Source organism: Oncorhynchus nerka, linkage group LG24, assembly GCF_034236695.1.
Source record: "Oncorhynchus nerka isolate Pitt River linkage group LG24, Oner_Uvic_2.0, whole genome shotgun sequence".
Taxonomy (NCBI): Eukaryota; Metazoa; Chordata; class Actinopteri; order Salmoniformes; family Salmonidae; genus Oncorhynchus; species Oncorhynchus nerka.
Window position 1 is genome coordinate 17,390,826 of NC_088419.1, and position 16,067 is coordinate 17,406,892.

At 43.6% G+C, this 16,067-nt stretch overlaps 1 protein-coding gene across 1 annotated transcript in view; it reads right to left on the bottom strand.

The window, feature by feature from the left end:
* LOC115107592 (dual specificity protein phosphatase 10-like) overlaps positions 1 to 4,176 on the bottom strand; it is a 14,769-nt gene extending 10,593 nt beyond the window's left edge. Inside the window, exons 1-2 of the mRNA XM_029631019.2 lie at positions 3,871 to 4,176; positions 1,561 to 2,467 (exon numbers count right to left, since the gene is read on the bottom strand). Coding sequence (XP_029486879.1) covers positions 1,561 to 2,419 — 859 coding nt within the window. The 5' untranslated portion in view covers positions 2,420 to 2,467; positions 3,871 to 4,176. The remainder of the gene's footprint in view (positions 1 to 1,560; positions 2,468 to 3,870) is intronic.
* Between the last annotated feature and the right edge of the window lie 11,891 nt (positions 4,177 to 16,067).

A 16,067-nucleotide genomic window follows, 5' to 3' on the forward strand; every position in this document is an offset into this window, starting at 1 on the left:
CAGACACACAGGAGCTGCTGCCTCAACAGGGCTCCGTATTTACTAAGAGCTGCCTCCCAGCCTCTGCAAAACAGCCAAAGCATGTTACATACCCTGACAGGACTGAAGCTGCCCAACAAATTCTGTGTTTGTGTGTGTGTGTGTCTGGCTGGTGTATGTGTGCGTGCAAATCATCAGGGTGTGAAGGATAAGGGTCAGCTGATACTGTTGGAATCAGACTTACATACAGTATATACTGTATATAGATGGGTAGTACACAGTAAATGACAGTATGAGTTACTAAGTAAGAAGCTTACACACAATGGAGGCAAGACAAAACGGCCTTACATTTACTTTACACCTAAAATGAGCCTATTCCTCAGGGACATACATACATTCAATAGCAAATATCCCCATTGCACCTCTACCAACTTCATTGTCTATTGCCACCTACCTCTTCACAACAGAAGTATACAGACAGGCTAGTCTCTGAAAAATGAATTAGACAGACCATGTGGCTTTCTATATTAGAGACCTCATCTTCCCTCATCCTTCAACTAATCCAGTTAAAGACTTCATCCTCTTCCCTCATCTTTCAAACATTCCAGATAAAGACCTCATCCTCTTCCCTCATTTTTCAACCATTCCAGATAAAGACCTCATCCTCTTCCCTCATCTTTCAACCATTCCAGATAAAGACCTCATCCTCTTCCCTCATCTTTCAACCATTCCAGATAAAGACTTCATCCTCTTCCCTCATCTTTCAACCATTCCAGATAAAGACCTCATCCTCTTCCCTCATCCTTCAACCATTCCAGATAAAGACCTCATCCTCTTCCCTCATCTTTCAACCATTCCAGATAAAGACCTCATCCTCTTCCCTCATCCTTCAACCATTCCAGATAACAAACATCCCAGGTGTTTCTACTTTGACTCGTTGAAGCTTAAACACAACCTCCAGAGAACCTCAAGAGAACCCCCCTGTTATGGTTTAAAAGGCCAAACGGATCCTAAATCAGCATTGCTACACTACCTACTCTGAGATCTTGAAAGGTTGGGATCTTTTAATGTTGACTGTACTATACCGACTGTGTTTTACCAATCTTTTATTGAGAGTCATTTTACTTTTTGTGTTGTTTTCTGGTTTGGCAATGCCACTGTCAGCCAGAAAAGTATGCTTACAAGGTACTTGGAGTCAAACAGACAGGCTTGGATGAGATCTTTAAGATCAGGGCACACAGCAAGGCTCACAAAATAGTTTTAGACCCAAAACACCCTCTGTACCCAGACTTTGAACTACTCCCCTCTTGGTGCAGGTTTAGGGCACCCCCCGGCAGGAATAACAGAACTAGACAATAACTTGTGCCAGGTGTGATATCCCTCTTAAACAGCTCGGGCTAATGTTCCTATCGACCCAGTAAGGCCAGCAGGCTCTTTTTATTAGTATGTAACTGTTATGAATTTTGCATTGTCAATTTGTTTTCTACTGTATTTAAACGCCACTTTAAACGTGAACATGATACTGCAACAATAAAGTCAGATAAGTAAAGATGCTGTACGAGCCCAGAACTTCGGTCCTACCTTTGAGAACAATGGGGTCCTTTCCCTCCCTCTTCAGCGAATCCAGGACCACATGAAGGGGCTGTGAGGAGGTCACCCTCTGGGGATCCATTGTACTCTCGTCGTACACCACGATCTCTTTGGAGAAGATGCCCTTAAAGGAGTCCTTGCCGGAGGACTCACGGCACGAGAGCAGGTCCAGCACGGTGATCTTGCCCTGCTGCAGCCGTCGCCGGCTGATCTTGTCCGAACAGTTGATGTGCACTGCACCCTGGATGTGGCTCTTGTTGTAGTCCATGAAGGGCCGGCAGTCGATGATGACCGGCACCGGCCCGACCGGGTGGCCCATGGGGCACCTGGCCATCCGCTTGGCCAGCTCATTGGGGTGGATGACCCGGACAGTGGACCCTAGAGCCTTGGTTGGGCCAGAGGTGAGACTAGGGTCGCTGAAGGCCTCATGGTGTATCATGCCCATGCCCGTGACTATGGGGTTGGAGGAGGCGGGTCCAGCATAGCTGAGGTTGGGGCTGCTGGCGCTCACCTGGCTGACATGGCTCTGCTGCTGGCGCTGGTTGTGCTGGCTGTCCTTCTCGTAGGTGGTGACCGAGCAGCAGCTGGCACTGGTGCATCCACACGACAGGGAGCGCGTGGAGCCGTTAGATGAGGGCATATAAGTGAGGTTGGTCGCCCGGATCTTCACCACCGTTGTGCTGATGACGGTCGTCTTGCTGACAGGGCTGGTGACAGTAGTGTCCAGGTAGCTGGTGTCCAGGTAGCTGGTGTCCAGGTAGCTGGTGTCCAGGCGTAGTCGGAGTTCCTGAGGTCGGATCGGCCTTGGCAGCGCCACCACAATTCTGTCGTCAAGGGGAGATGGAGGCATGTGGAGGCTGAGGGTCGGGACGTCTATGGAGAACTACAAGATGCCCGTCTGGAAATATGGAAAGAACAGATCAGGGGCCGTATGTATTAAGTGTCTCAGAGTAGGAGTGCTGATCTAGGATCTGGTCCCCCCTGTCCATGTAATCTTATTCATCGCGATCTAAAAGGCTAAACTGATCCTAAATCAGCGCTCCTACTCTGAGATGCTTTATGAATACGGGCCCAGATCAGGATTGTGAATGGACTTAGTGGAAAAAAGCATCTGTATAGACTCAATAATAAGCACAGCATGTAACGCATAGCATGGAGGTTTGTTGATGACCAATGTCATTGACTCTCTCAGGGGACAATGAGCTACAGGTACTTATCTGTTTAATTAATCAAACATGTATAGTACTAAACGGCTACACAGTAACCAAATACCATATCTATCTACTTATAGGTCTGCAAGGCAACTGCCACAGTTGGTGGGAATAACCAGGTAAACGAGAGACTACTGCCAATTTAGTAAGGGTGGGTATTAACCATAGAATGTATTTTATAAACTCAGAAAATGTGGAGTGTCCCATGAAAATGCATGACCAAATAATATAACCATCACAAATATGTGCAGGTAATTGAACAGCCCAAATGTCTGGGCTTCGCAGCTAGGCTACTGTCAATTTCACAGTGCAGTACAATAAGCCTTTGAATTTCGTGTGACAAAAAGACTGCTGAATACTGCATCAACGTGTAGGGCTACACCGCAGTTTGGTCTCTCTCTCCAAATCACATCTGGAACAGTCATAGGGTGCGGGAAAAGCTGCTTAAATGTAATCAAACGTTGCAATAAAGATGTAATAAACCATGTCCTCACATCAAAAGACGCCCATGGTGGCGTCCTCTGACCCGCGCATTCAGTATCCAGCTGTTTCAACTAGCTGGTACGGTAAAAAGAAATCACAGGGTGTACATACATTCATTGACGAGACCGGCATAAGGACGTGCTGAGAATAAAGTATGGAGGGTTTCGGCAGTACAGACACGGTTTGTAAATGTCATTTCACTTCAAAGACGCCGCGGTTGCATAAACGTATCTCACATAGTAAAACATTGTATAATTTGTAGTGTAAATCTAGTCTTGATCATTTTGGCAACAACCGGTTACAGGTATATTTGTTCACAGTGATATTGAAGAGCCAACAGTTCATCATCTGTCAGAGGTTTACATGAACGAAATTAGTTCATGCAACGATCTGAAGGCTTCATGATTTCGAATATATAATTTAATGTGAAATTCCCATAATCTGACATCGTTCATATTTCGCACAGTTATGACGTGAAATGTCTGAGTATGGCATGTTCATGTTGATTCACGTCAGCGCTCTGACCGTTTCATTTCTATACAACTTGTAAACTATAGTATAGACTTTGAAGTGTCACCTATTAAAGGATTTTTAAAGGTGTACTTACATTTTTGTAAAACAATATTTTGTGCACTCCGGGTGAATGTAGAATGATTTTATTTGCGCTCAACGTTGACTCCATTCAGCCTGTCCCAGTGCCGAGGATCCGCAACATTTTTACTTTTAGCCTGGTCCTCAGTAATAATATACAAGGGGTCAGCCAACCTAGTGAAGAAGCACTTTAGGATTGACACGGGTAAGAGCCAATACACGAGTTCATTAATATTAAATTCATTCGTTTTGTACAGTGAGAGCGCAGCAAGAGCCAACCCCGTAGTGGGTGGGAGTTCAGATGCGGGTGTTAAATCAGCTCTCTGAGGATAGGGCTGTCGAATGAACAATGCTTACAGTCCCATGTATTAGGGTAGGGTGATGTCACTGGCAACCAATCAAAAGGCCGATACTCTAGGCAGAGCGAAGCAAGCGTAGACTGAATACTCCATGCTCTGATGAGAAGTTCGTTCATCCTTGGTTTCGTGCCCCGCGCCGTCTTTAATGCGTTATTCTCCGCCTATTGATGCAGAAAATGCAGTCGTAATGACGGTAGTAGTTGCATGCAATTAAATTGTTTAATAATGGTGCATGGTATTGTTTTAACAGGGGGGAAACGTATGTATAGTGATTAATATGATATTACAATTGTATAATGCATAATATTACAATATTATATGAGGTTAACCACAGGGGCCTTCAATCAGCCCATTGGTGACACATTCTCATTGGAATTGACAAATTGCTCATTGAGGGGTGTATCATGGATAATTATAGTCATTTTAGGTCCCGCTCCAGAATAGCCATGCCTGGGTTCTCGCCAATGACTTATATATACACTAGATGACTAATAAGGGCTGCTGTGTTGAAGGCTCTGTGCCTCCATCTTGGCACTCCCCCACGGTGGTAAAACAATATTTTGGAAGCTATAGAAATGCATTTATTAATGTCTACATTCGCTTTTGCCACATGTATTCTATAACAGACACCTTAAGGCATACTTTACAATTATATCATGTGGCCTAAAAATTTAATGAACTTATATACATGTAATTTTGATCCTTGAAACATTTATTTGAAATACTGTAGAATTCCATTCATTTCTATGGAGGACAGCTCCTGCTGGGGAGTGCAAATATGGCCGAGCCTTTCAATGGCCAATATACACTACCATTCAAAAGTTTGGGATCACCTAGAAATGTTCTTGTTTTGAAAGAAAAGCACATTTTTTTGACCATTAAAATAACATCAAATTGATCAGAAATACAGTGTACACCTTGTTAATGTTGTAAATTACGATTGTAGCTGGAAACGGCTGATTGTTTATGGAATATCTACATAGGCGTACAGAGGCCCATTATCAGCAACCATCACTCCTGTGTTCCAATGGCACGTTGTGTTAGCTAATCCAAGTTTATCATTTTAAAAGGCTAATTGAACATTAGAAAACCCTTTTTCAGTTATGTTAGCACAGCTGAAAACTCTTGTTCTGATTAAAGAAGCAATAAAACTGGCCTTCTTTAGACTCGTTGAGTATCTAGAGCATCAGCATTTGTGGGTTCGATTACAGGCTCAAAATGGCCAGAAACAAGATTACAGGCTCAAAATGGCCAGAAACAAAAAACTCTCTTCTGAAACTCGTCAGTCTATTCTTATTCTGAGAAATGAAGGCTATTCCATGTGAGAAATTGCCAAGAAACTGAAGATTTGGTACAGCGCTGTGTACTACTCCCTTCACAGAACAGAGCAAACTGGCGCTAACCAGAAAAGAAAGAGGAGTGGGAGGCCCCGGTGCACAACTGAGCAAGAGGACAAGTACATTAGAGTGTCTAGATTGAGAAACAGAGGCCTCACAAGTTCTCAACTGGCAGCTTCATTAAATAGTACCCGCAAAACACCAGTCTCAACATCAACAGTGAAGAGGCGACTCCGGGATGCTGGCGTTCTCAGCAGAGTTCCTCTGTCCAGTGTCTGTGTTCTTTTGCCCATCTTAATCTTCTCTTTTTATTGGCCAGTCTGAGATATGTATTTTTCTTTGCAACTCTGCCTAGAAGGCCAGCATCTCGGAGTCACCTCTTTACTGTTGACGATTAAGTTAAGTTCGTTCTTAACTGACTTGCCTCGTTAAATAAAGGTTCAATTTAAAAATGTAAAAATTAAAATGATTCTGCCACCACCATGCTTCACCGTAGGGATGGTGCCAGGTTTCCTCCAGACCTGACGATTTGCATTCATGCCAAAGAGTTGAATCTTGGTTTCATCAGACCAGAAAAATCTTGTTTCTCATGGTCTGAGAGTCGTTAAGTGCCTTTTGGCAAAGTCCAAGCAGGCTGTCATGTGCCTTTTTCTGAGGGGTGGCTTCTGTCTGGCCACTTTCAAAGCAAAGGGTCTGAATACTTTTGCAAATAAGGTATTTCTGTTTTAAAAATTGTATAAATATGTAACATTTTCTAAAAAACATTTTCTGTTTGCAATTATGGGGTATGCTGATATGTTTTATTCATTTAATCCATTTTAGAATAATGCTGTAAAGTAACTAAATGTGAAAAAAGTCAAGGGGTCTGAATACTTTCTGAAAGCCCTGGATATAGTCATATGAAAAAGTGAGTACACCACCTGGAAAGTTTATTTTTATTTTTGACATTTTTGGACACATGGATATTTGAGCTAAATTCCAACCACATTCATTGATAAAGGTAACATTATTTAACAAATCATACAGAAAATGTCATTCAATTAAAATGAAAGTCCTTATGCAGAAAAATTTAGTGGACTCCTACATTTACCATCACATAAAATGGCTCAAATTACAATCAGATGCACCAAAATAGAAAATCATTGGAGAGTAACTTGGGAGGATACAGCCTTTCATCAAGATTATAATCTTTGTCTGGTTTGGTCTTCACTATATGGGTAACACATCATGCCAAGATCAAAAGACCTCCAAGGCCCTTAGAAGAAAGATAATTGATGCCTGTGAGTCTGGGAGGGGTTACAAATCCATTTCCAAGCAATTCGAAGTACATCATTCCATTGTCCGACGGATCATCTACAAACTGAGAAAATTCCAGACCTCTGGCAATCCACCTAGGACAGGTTGTCCCACCAAATTCACCCCAAGAGCTGACCGAAAGATGCTCAAAGAAGTCTCTAAGAACCCCAGGATAACATCAAAGGATCTGCAGGTCTCTCTTACCACAATCAATGACAGTCAACTGTCAGAAAGAGACTGCACAAACTAAGCCCACATAGGAGGTCAAGAAGGAAGAAGCTTCTGCTCTCAAAACAGAATATCAAGACGCGACTCACGTTTGCCAAAACTACTGTAACAATGTGCTCTGGAGAGATGAGTCAAAGGTGGAGTTGTCTGGCAACAATGCGAAAACGAAACCCTGCCTTTGAACAGAACAACCTCATACCAACCGTAAAGCATGCAGGTGGTGGCATTATGGTTTGGGGCTGCTTTGCTGCTTCTGGGCCTGGCCAACGTGCCATTATTGAGTCAACCATGAATTCCATATTTTACCAGAGAATTCTTGAGGAGAATGTGAGGCCATCTGTCAAAAAGGTGAAGCTGAACCAAACATGGATCTTGCAACAGGACAATGACGCAAAATACACAAGCAAAGCTACAACAGAATGGCTCAAAAAGAAGAAATGGAGGGTTATGGAATGGCTGAGTCAAAGCCAAGATCTCAATCCTGTCGAAATGCTGTTGGGGGACTTGAAGCGGGCCATGCATGCAAGAAAGCCCTTGAACATGGCACAGTTGAAGCAGTACTGTACAAATTACTCCCAGTCAATGCAAGAGACTGATAGATAGTCACAAGAAATGGCTACATTAAGTTATTTCAGCCAAACGGGCAACACCAGCTGTTGAAACTAGGTTTGTACTTTTTTTATGGAATTACATTTCGGTAGATTTTTTATGGATAAATGATTGTAAGTATAACCTTTCAGTGTCATTTGTTAAATTAGGTTACCTTTCTCTGTCAATAGTGTTGAAGTGAAGATTACATATCTGTCCAAATATTTCCAAATATGACTGTATGTACATTCAACAATCAATTAACCCCTGTATCAAAACAGTAAAGTCCAATCTAGGACAACACCTGAGCCTTTAAACAATCAGCCATCCATCAATTGATACACGTTTATTACTGTACTATATCGTTTTGAAATTAGTTTCGGTTAACTACACAAAGCTGGCTGCTAGCAGGTCAACAATGCAAAGACTTTTAAAAGTTGTCGAAGTTAAGAGGTTATAGTGCTGCTTGTTCACATGCACACACACCCACACAACAACAACAACAACAACAGTGACCCTGAAGCCTGTGAACAATGTGAGGTAATATTGGTGGGGTACTATTGTGGGGTAATAATGTGAGATAATATTGGTGGGGTAATATTGGTGTGGTAATAATGTGGGGTAATAATGTGAGATAATATTGGTGGGTAATATTGGTGGGGTAATAATGTGAGGTAATATTGGTGGGGTAAGCGAGTGTTGCTCATTGGCCGTGGCCCCATTGGAAAAAGTGTCAAGTTGGCTGAGAGCACACGCTCCCATACGACAGCACACATGTTGTTAAAATGTCCAACCTCAGTCAACTGATTCTAGCCTTCTTTTATGGTTAGTTCTAGTCGGGCAGCTTAGTTCTGTGGTGGTAGTGGTTGCTACTGGCCTTAAGCCAGCACCTAAGGTTTCATATTATATTCATGGTCCTTCAATTCCCTACCCCTAACCCTACCCCTATTTTTCATGGTCCTTCGAGCCAGATCCAATATCTACTACAGCCCAAGGATTCCAGTTAACAGAGAAGATTCCCCACAAGGTGTGGTCCGTACATGCTGACCAGCTCACCTGCCACAATATCTCAACAATTACAGCGACGACTACGAGTCAAGGCACAGACTAACACACACATCCACATACCACTCCTATGAGGGAGAGCAGCTAGAGGGTTTTCTTGAGCAATTGAGATGAGATATACTGCAGTCAAAGTGGCCTTCTTCCCCTTCAACAACTCATCACCGGTCCAAGTCACCACCCAGGCTGATCAGCAGAATAGAGGACAGAGCCTCAGCCTTTTCATTGGTTGCTAATTCACCGGGTTTGCACCGCAGGCTAACCTCTACCAGAGATCGCCAAGATCAGCGTCGAACCTCGACCAGAGATCCTCAGGATCAGCGTCGAACCTCGACCAGAGATCACCGGGACCAGCGTTGACCGGAGCATGGATCTCCAGTGACAACTGGAAAGGTCTCACTGCGTTTATACAGCCAGCGTGACGAGATTGATGAACTCATTGAAGCAGTCCGGAAGATGGAAGGTACTTACAGTCCACTCAACCTCCGTCATCAGTAATTACCTGATGGACACTGCTAGTTGTCACCTGACCGTCTCAGCCAGTCCTTCAACAGTTCTCTCCTCTTACAACTGAAAGACGTCTTAGAAGGGGAGAATAGGGACCTGTGCCACCAAGCTGCCCAATAAGTTGATGACATCATCTCAGAGATCGTCATGCAACAAATACTACACCAGCGCGATCAGCTCATTGATTCCAGACATCAGAAGATGCTCGAGACACAGCTCATTTCCACATCAGCTTCAACATTAGCCCCGGTCTTGAATCCGACCCCTGCTGTGGAGTCCCTCACAGCGGTGCTACAGCTTTCTCCAGGGCCAGAGGAGCTATAAGAGCTGCACCCTTACCTCCCTGCCTATTCGAGAGCAGAAATACCTACAACATTCTTCAGGGATGGAGGAGATACCAGAGTTCACCCTGAGGGAGAACCCTACTCCTACTCCAGCTGACACCTCTGGATGTCAGTTGGTCCATAACGCGGGAGCCCTGTCTGTAGCTGCTGAAGGCGCCATGTCCAGCCCTGCCACTCAGACCTCTCCGGTCCCAGTCTGGTGGGATCTGCCTACTCCTACCTTTAACGTCCAGCCTACTGCTGTCCAAAGACATGTCCCTGCTCCTCCCTGGGAGCCCCTTCCAGTCTCTGCTGCAGTGGCTCGCTCCATGTCTGCTGTCCAGGCCCTGTCAGTCCCTGCCTGGTGGAACTTTCTGGTCTCAGCCCTGGGGTTCTTGCTAGCCCTTTCAAACTGTTTCTCGCTAGTTCAAGCCTTAGAAGACCCTCCTGACGCCCCCGTGGGGAACCATCCTGATGTCCCCGTTGGGGACCCTCCTGACCGAGGTGTCCAGTGTCCTGTTATAGGAGACACCTCACCTTCTGCCTTACTAGGTCCTCAGTCTATAGGTCCAGAGTATCTTAGCCCTGAGTTTCCTGAATCCCTAGTGGCTTCACAGTTTCCTGCTAAGCTGGGTTCCCAGTTTCCTATCCCAGTAGGCCCAGAGCTTTCTGTATTGTCTAACATCCCCTAGCTCACAGTCTGTGACCCCAGCATGCTGTGTGGTCAGAAACATACTTTCCCCATCCTGATGAGCACTTCCACAGTTTACCCTCCTGCATAACTTTTCCTCCTGTGGACTGAATCCCTGTATGCCTGATGTTTAATTGTGCTTGCATCTAAATGACCACATAGTTAATGTCAGTTCTCACTGGACATGATTCTCGGTTATCTGAACCATGAGTGGTCAGATGTGTGTGTGAATGTGGGATATCTTCCATTAAACTCCCCTTAACCTGGACATCCGCCTCATCTTTGCTCTGACATGACATTCTGTAGTGGTTGCTATCGGCTTTAAGCTAGCACCTAAGGTTTCTTATTACATTCATGGTCCTTCGATTCTCTACAACCCTACCCCTATTTTTCACATGTCGTGGGGAGAGGGTCTCACCGCTATCAAAGTCCAAACAACATCTGAGCTCTCTATTTATACCTGTCAGCAGCCTTGAACAATGCAGGACTTTTATTATGGCTGCTATTCTTAGCAGCTGCACAGAGGGGGTATTTAGAAATGTGTGACTGGAGCTGATCAAAGCCCTATCCAAATTGAATTCTCAGAGACTCTGGTATCATTTGTTGAGGAAGGGTACAGGGACAGGGACCCTTGCCCATAATTGAGGATTACCTTGGCCACAAAGAATTGTTCACTCCGCAAAACCGTGCTATAATCGGATCAATGTCCATGATAAATGGTTTGGTATTATGGCTCGATAGAGTGTTTGATGTTGTTGACATTATGTTATGTTGTTCCCATAAACTATTCTGTTCAAAGTGCAAAGGAGGTAAGCTACTCCTGGAGTTTATGTTTTTGTTGGTGTTGCTGAATGTGGTAAAAATGAACCACAGTTGTAGATCCAGGAAAAGCAACACGTTGAGATTTACATAACATTCAAATGAATACTAACAGTCAATGCTGAAATAGCATCGGCAGTTGGTGATGGTGGTGTGATCACAGCCAGGTTGTGTTGTTATGAATATGTGTCACTGTTAATGTCCATGAAAAGCACTTACAGTAAATGTGCAAGGTTGAAAAAACAACACAATAAATCAACAACCATGTGTCATTAGTTGTATTAGGCCACTATCAGACCATTTTTGATCATGATCTCCCATTGTTTTCTGTGGTAGGAGTTAGGATTAGTTTTTTTAATCAATTTCAATTTGTTTAAGAAAAGTGCATTTGTGCCAATATATTTGGGTGCCAATATATTTGGCTGCAACTGTAGCACTATGGTGTGTGGATCTTTTATCAGAGCAAAGGATATGTAGCTGTCACGTTCTGACCTTAGTCCTTTTGTTATGTCTTTGTTTTAATATGGTCAGGGCGTGAGTTGGGTGGGTTGTCTATGTTCCTTTTTCTATGTTTTGGGATTTCTGTGTTTGGCCTGGTATGGTTCTCAATCAGAGGCAGCTGTCAATCGTTGTCCCTGATTGAGAACCATATTTAGGTAGCCTGGTTTCACTTTTGAGTTGTGGGTGATTGTTTTCCGTGTTAGTGCCACACGGGACTGTTTAGTTTGTTTCAGTATTTTACGTTGATATTTTGTAGTTTAATGTTCTTGTTAATAAAGTAACGTTATGGACACTTACTACGCTGCAAATTGGTCCGATCTCTCTTACTCCTCGTCAGAAGAAGAGGACGAGTGTTACAGTGGCATCTTTGTCAAAAGCCACAACTGAAGTTCCCTTTGGTAAAAAGTCAGTTATTCTATTCTAAAGCCTTTTCCAAAATACACAATATACTCCTTACCATAGCAGGTTCATCAGCTTTTCCCATTGAGACCCATGCAAACGCTGACAGTGTGGTTGATGTGCTTACGCAAACTAAACCGGTTTAGTGTGGTCACAAACCATGGAATAAAAGTATAGGTCAACATTAGGATTATGTCACACTGAAGTTAGTGAGGTCTTTTGAAGGCTAGTTTGTTCTGTAGTAGAGTTTATCTGATGCAGGTAGGTTCTATGTTTGGCAAGCTTAGAAATAGCTCAGAAATACTGCATGAATACAGAGCAACCTAGCGTTTCTGGTCTTGTCACTTTCCATGATGAATCATTGTCTTCTGACTTAACAAGACATTGAAAGATCACTAAATTATTTGTTACCAATGCATTTCATTGTAGCATGTCATTCAAAATCAAATCAAATCAAATGTATTTATACAGCCCTTCGTACATAGGCTGATATCTCAAAGTGCTGTACAGAAACCCAGCCTAAAACCACAAACAGCAAGCGATGCAGGTGTGGAAGCACGTTGGCTAGGAAAAACTCCCTAGAAAGGCCAAAACCTAAGAAGAAAATGTAGTGGAAATTTCCTCTATTTACCAAATCATGAGAGCAAACCACACAAGTCAGAGTTAGTTATCACAAAGTCTATCTTTAATTATAGGAACTCCATCACAACCCCGTGACTCTCAGATCAATTCAGTGTCTATGAATGAATTCTCTGAGAGTCCCTTACACATTGCAACTGAGATCCTTTATAGCAAAGACATACATAGCCAGACAGCATTTGCATAATTTATCGTTCAGCTTTGTCTCCTAAACTATGTCCTTTTCTCAAACTCAGAACCATAAACCAAATCCACATATCAACAGGCATATATCAAATCCATCCTATCTTGACAAGATCACAGAGACACATTGACTGGCACACAGACATTGTGGAGCCAAGAGATACACGCTTGACCTCTCCCCTCTCTCCGGCCCAAGTAACTTAGTATTGACATAGAACTGATAACTGCAACCCCGGCCACAGTATAAACATTCTGATGAGAAGTAACTTACAAACATATGATGAATATAAAACATCTTACCTATGTTACCAACTAATTCTGATTATTCCTCAACAAAACCTAGAGAGGAACCAGGCAATGAGGGGTGGCCAGTCCTCTTCTGGCTGTGCCGGGTGGAGATTATAACAGAACATGGCCAAGATGTTAAAATGGTCATAAATGACCAGCACGGTCAAAAAATAGGTCCGGGACAGGTAGCACGTCCGGTGAACAGGTCAGGATTCCATAGCCGCAGGAAGAACAGTTGAAACTGGAGCAGCAGCACAGTTAGGTGGACTAGGGACAGCAAGGAGTCATCATGCCAGGTCCTGAGGCATGGTCCAAGGGCTCAGGTCCTCCGAGAGAGAGAAAGAAAGAGAGAGAGAGAATTAGAGAGAGCATACTTAAATTCACACAGGACACCGGATAAGACAGGAGAAGTTCTCCAGATATAACAAACTGACCCTATCCCCCCGACACATAAACTACTGCAGCATAAATACTGGAGGCTGAGACAGGAGGGGTCAGTAGACACTGTGGCCCCATCCGATGATAACCCCGGACAGGGCCAAACAGGAAATATATAACCCCACCCACTTTGCTAAAGCACAGCCCCCACACCACTAGAGGGATATCTTCAACCACCAACTTAACATCCTGAGACAAGGCCGAGTATAGCCCACAAAGATCTCCGCCACGGCACAACCCATGGGGGGAGCCAACCCAGACAGGAAGATCACATCAGTGACTCAACCCACTCAAGTGATGCACCCCTCCTAAGGACGGCATGAAAGAGCACCAGTAAGCCAGTGACTCAGCCCCTGTAATAGGGTTAGAAGCAGAGAATCCCAGTGGAAAGAGGGGAACCGGCCAGGCAGAGACAGCAAGGGCGGTTTGTTGCTCCAGAGCCTTTCCGTTCACCTTCACACTCCTGGGCCAGACTACACTCAATCATATGACCCACTGAAGAGATGAGTCCTCAGTAAAGACTTAAAGGTTGAGACCGAGTTTGCATCTCTCACATGGGTAGGCAGACCATTCCATAAAAATTGAGCTCTATAGGAGAAAGCCCTGCCTCCAGCTGTTTGCTTAGAAATTCTAGGGACAATTAGGAGGCCTGCGTCTTGTGACCGTGGCGTACCTATAGGTATGTACGGCAGGACCAAATCAGAGAGATAGGTAGGAGCAAGCCCATGTAATGCTTTGTAGGTTAGCAGTAAAACCTCGAAATCAGCCCTTGCCTTGACAGGAAGCCAGTGTAGGGAGGCTAGCACTGGAGTAATATGATCAAGTTTTTTTAGTTCTATTCAGGATTCTAGCAGCCGTATTTAGCACTAACTGAAGTTTATTTAGTGCTTTATCTGGGTAGCCGGAAAGTAGAGCATTGCCGTAGTCTAACCTAGAAGTAACAAAAGCATGGATACATTTTTCTTCATCATTTTTGGACAGAAAGTTTCTGATTTTTGCAATGTTACGTAGATGGAAAAAAGCTCTCCTTGAAACAGTCTGATATGTTCGTCAAAAGAGAGATCAGGGTCCAGAGTAACGCCGAGGTCCTTCACAGTTTTATTTGAGACGACTGTACAACCATTAAGGTTAATTGTCAGATTCAACAGAAGATCTCTTTGTTTCTTGGGACCTAGAACAAGCATCTCTGATTTGTCCGAGTTTAAAAGTAGAAAGTTTGCAGCCATCCACTTCCTTATGTCTGAAACACAGGCTCCTAGCGAGGGCAATTTTGGGACACCATGTTTCATTGAAATGTGCAGCTGTGTGTCATCCGCATAGCAGTGAAAGTTAACATTATGTTTTCGAATGATATCCTCAAGAGGTAAAATATATAGTGAAAACAAGAGTGGCCCTAAAACGGAACCTTGAGGAACACCAAAATCCGGGTTTGTCAGAGGACAAACCATTAACAGAGACAAACTGATATCTTTCCAACAGATAAGATCTAAACCAGGCCAGAACTTGTCCGTGTATACCAATTTGGGTTTCCAATCTCTCCAAAAGAATGTGGGGATCGATGGTATCAAAAGCAGCACTAAGGTCTAGGAGCACAAGGACAGATGCAGAGCCTCGGTCAGATGCCATTAAAATGTCATTTACCACCTTCACAAGTACAGTCTCAGTGCTATGATGGGGTCTAAAACCAGACTGAAACATTTCGTATACATTGTTTGTGTTCAGGAAGGCAGTGAGTTGCTGCGCAAGAGCCTTTTCTAAACATTTTGACAGGAATGGAAGATTCGATATAGGCCCGATAGTTTTTTATATTTTCTGGGTCAAGGTTTGGCTTTTTCAAGAGAGGCTTTATTACTGCCACTTTTAGTGAGTTTGGTACACATCCGCTGGATAGAGAGCCGTTTATTATGTTCAACATAGGAGGGCCAAGCACAGGAAGCAGATCTTTCAGTAGTTTAGTTGGAATTAGGGTCCAGTGTGCAGCTTGAAGGTTTAGAGGCCATGATTATTTTCATCATTGTGTCAAGAGATATAGTACTAAAACACTTGAGTGTCTCTCTTGATCCTAAGTCCTGACAGAGTTGTGCAGACTCAGGACAACTGAGCTTTGAAGGAATACGCAGATTTAAAGAGGAGTCCGTAATTTGCTTTCTAATCATGATCTTTTCCTCAAAGAAGTTCATGAATTTATTACTACTGAAGTGAAAGCCATCCTCACTTGGGGAATGCTGCTTTTTAGTTAGCTTTGCGACAGTATCAAAAATACATTTCGGATTGTTCTTATTTTCCTCATTTAAATTGGAAAAATAGGATGATCGAGCAGCAGTAAAGGCTCTTCAATACTGCACGGTACCGTCTTTCCAAGCTAGTCGGAAGACTATCAGTTTGGTATGGCGCCATTTCCGTTCCAATTTTCTGGAAGCTTGCTTCAGAGCTCGGGTATTTTCTGTATACCAGGGAGCTAGTTTCTTATGACAAATGTTTTTTGTTTTTAGGGGTGCAACTGCATCTAGGGTATTGCGCAAGGTTAAATTGAGTTCCTCAGTTAGGTGGTTAAC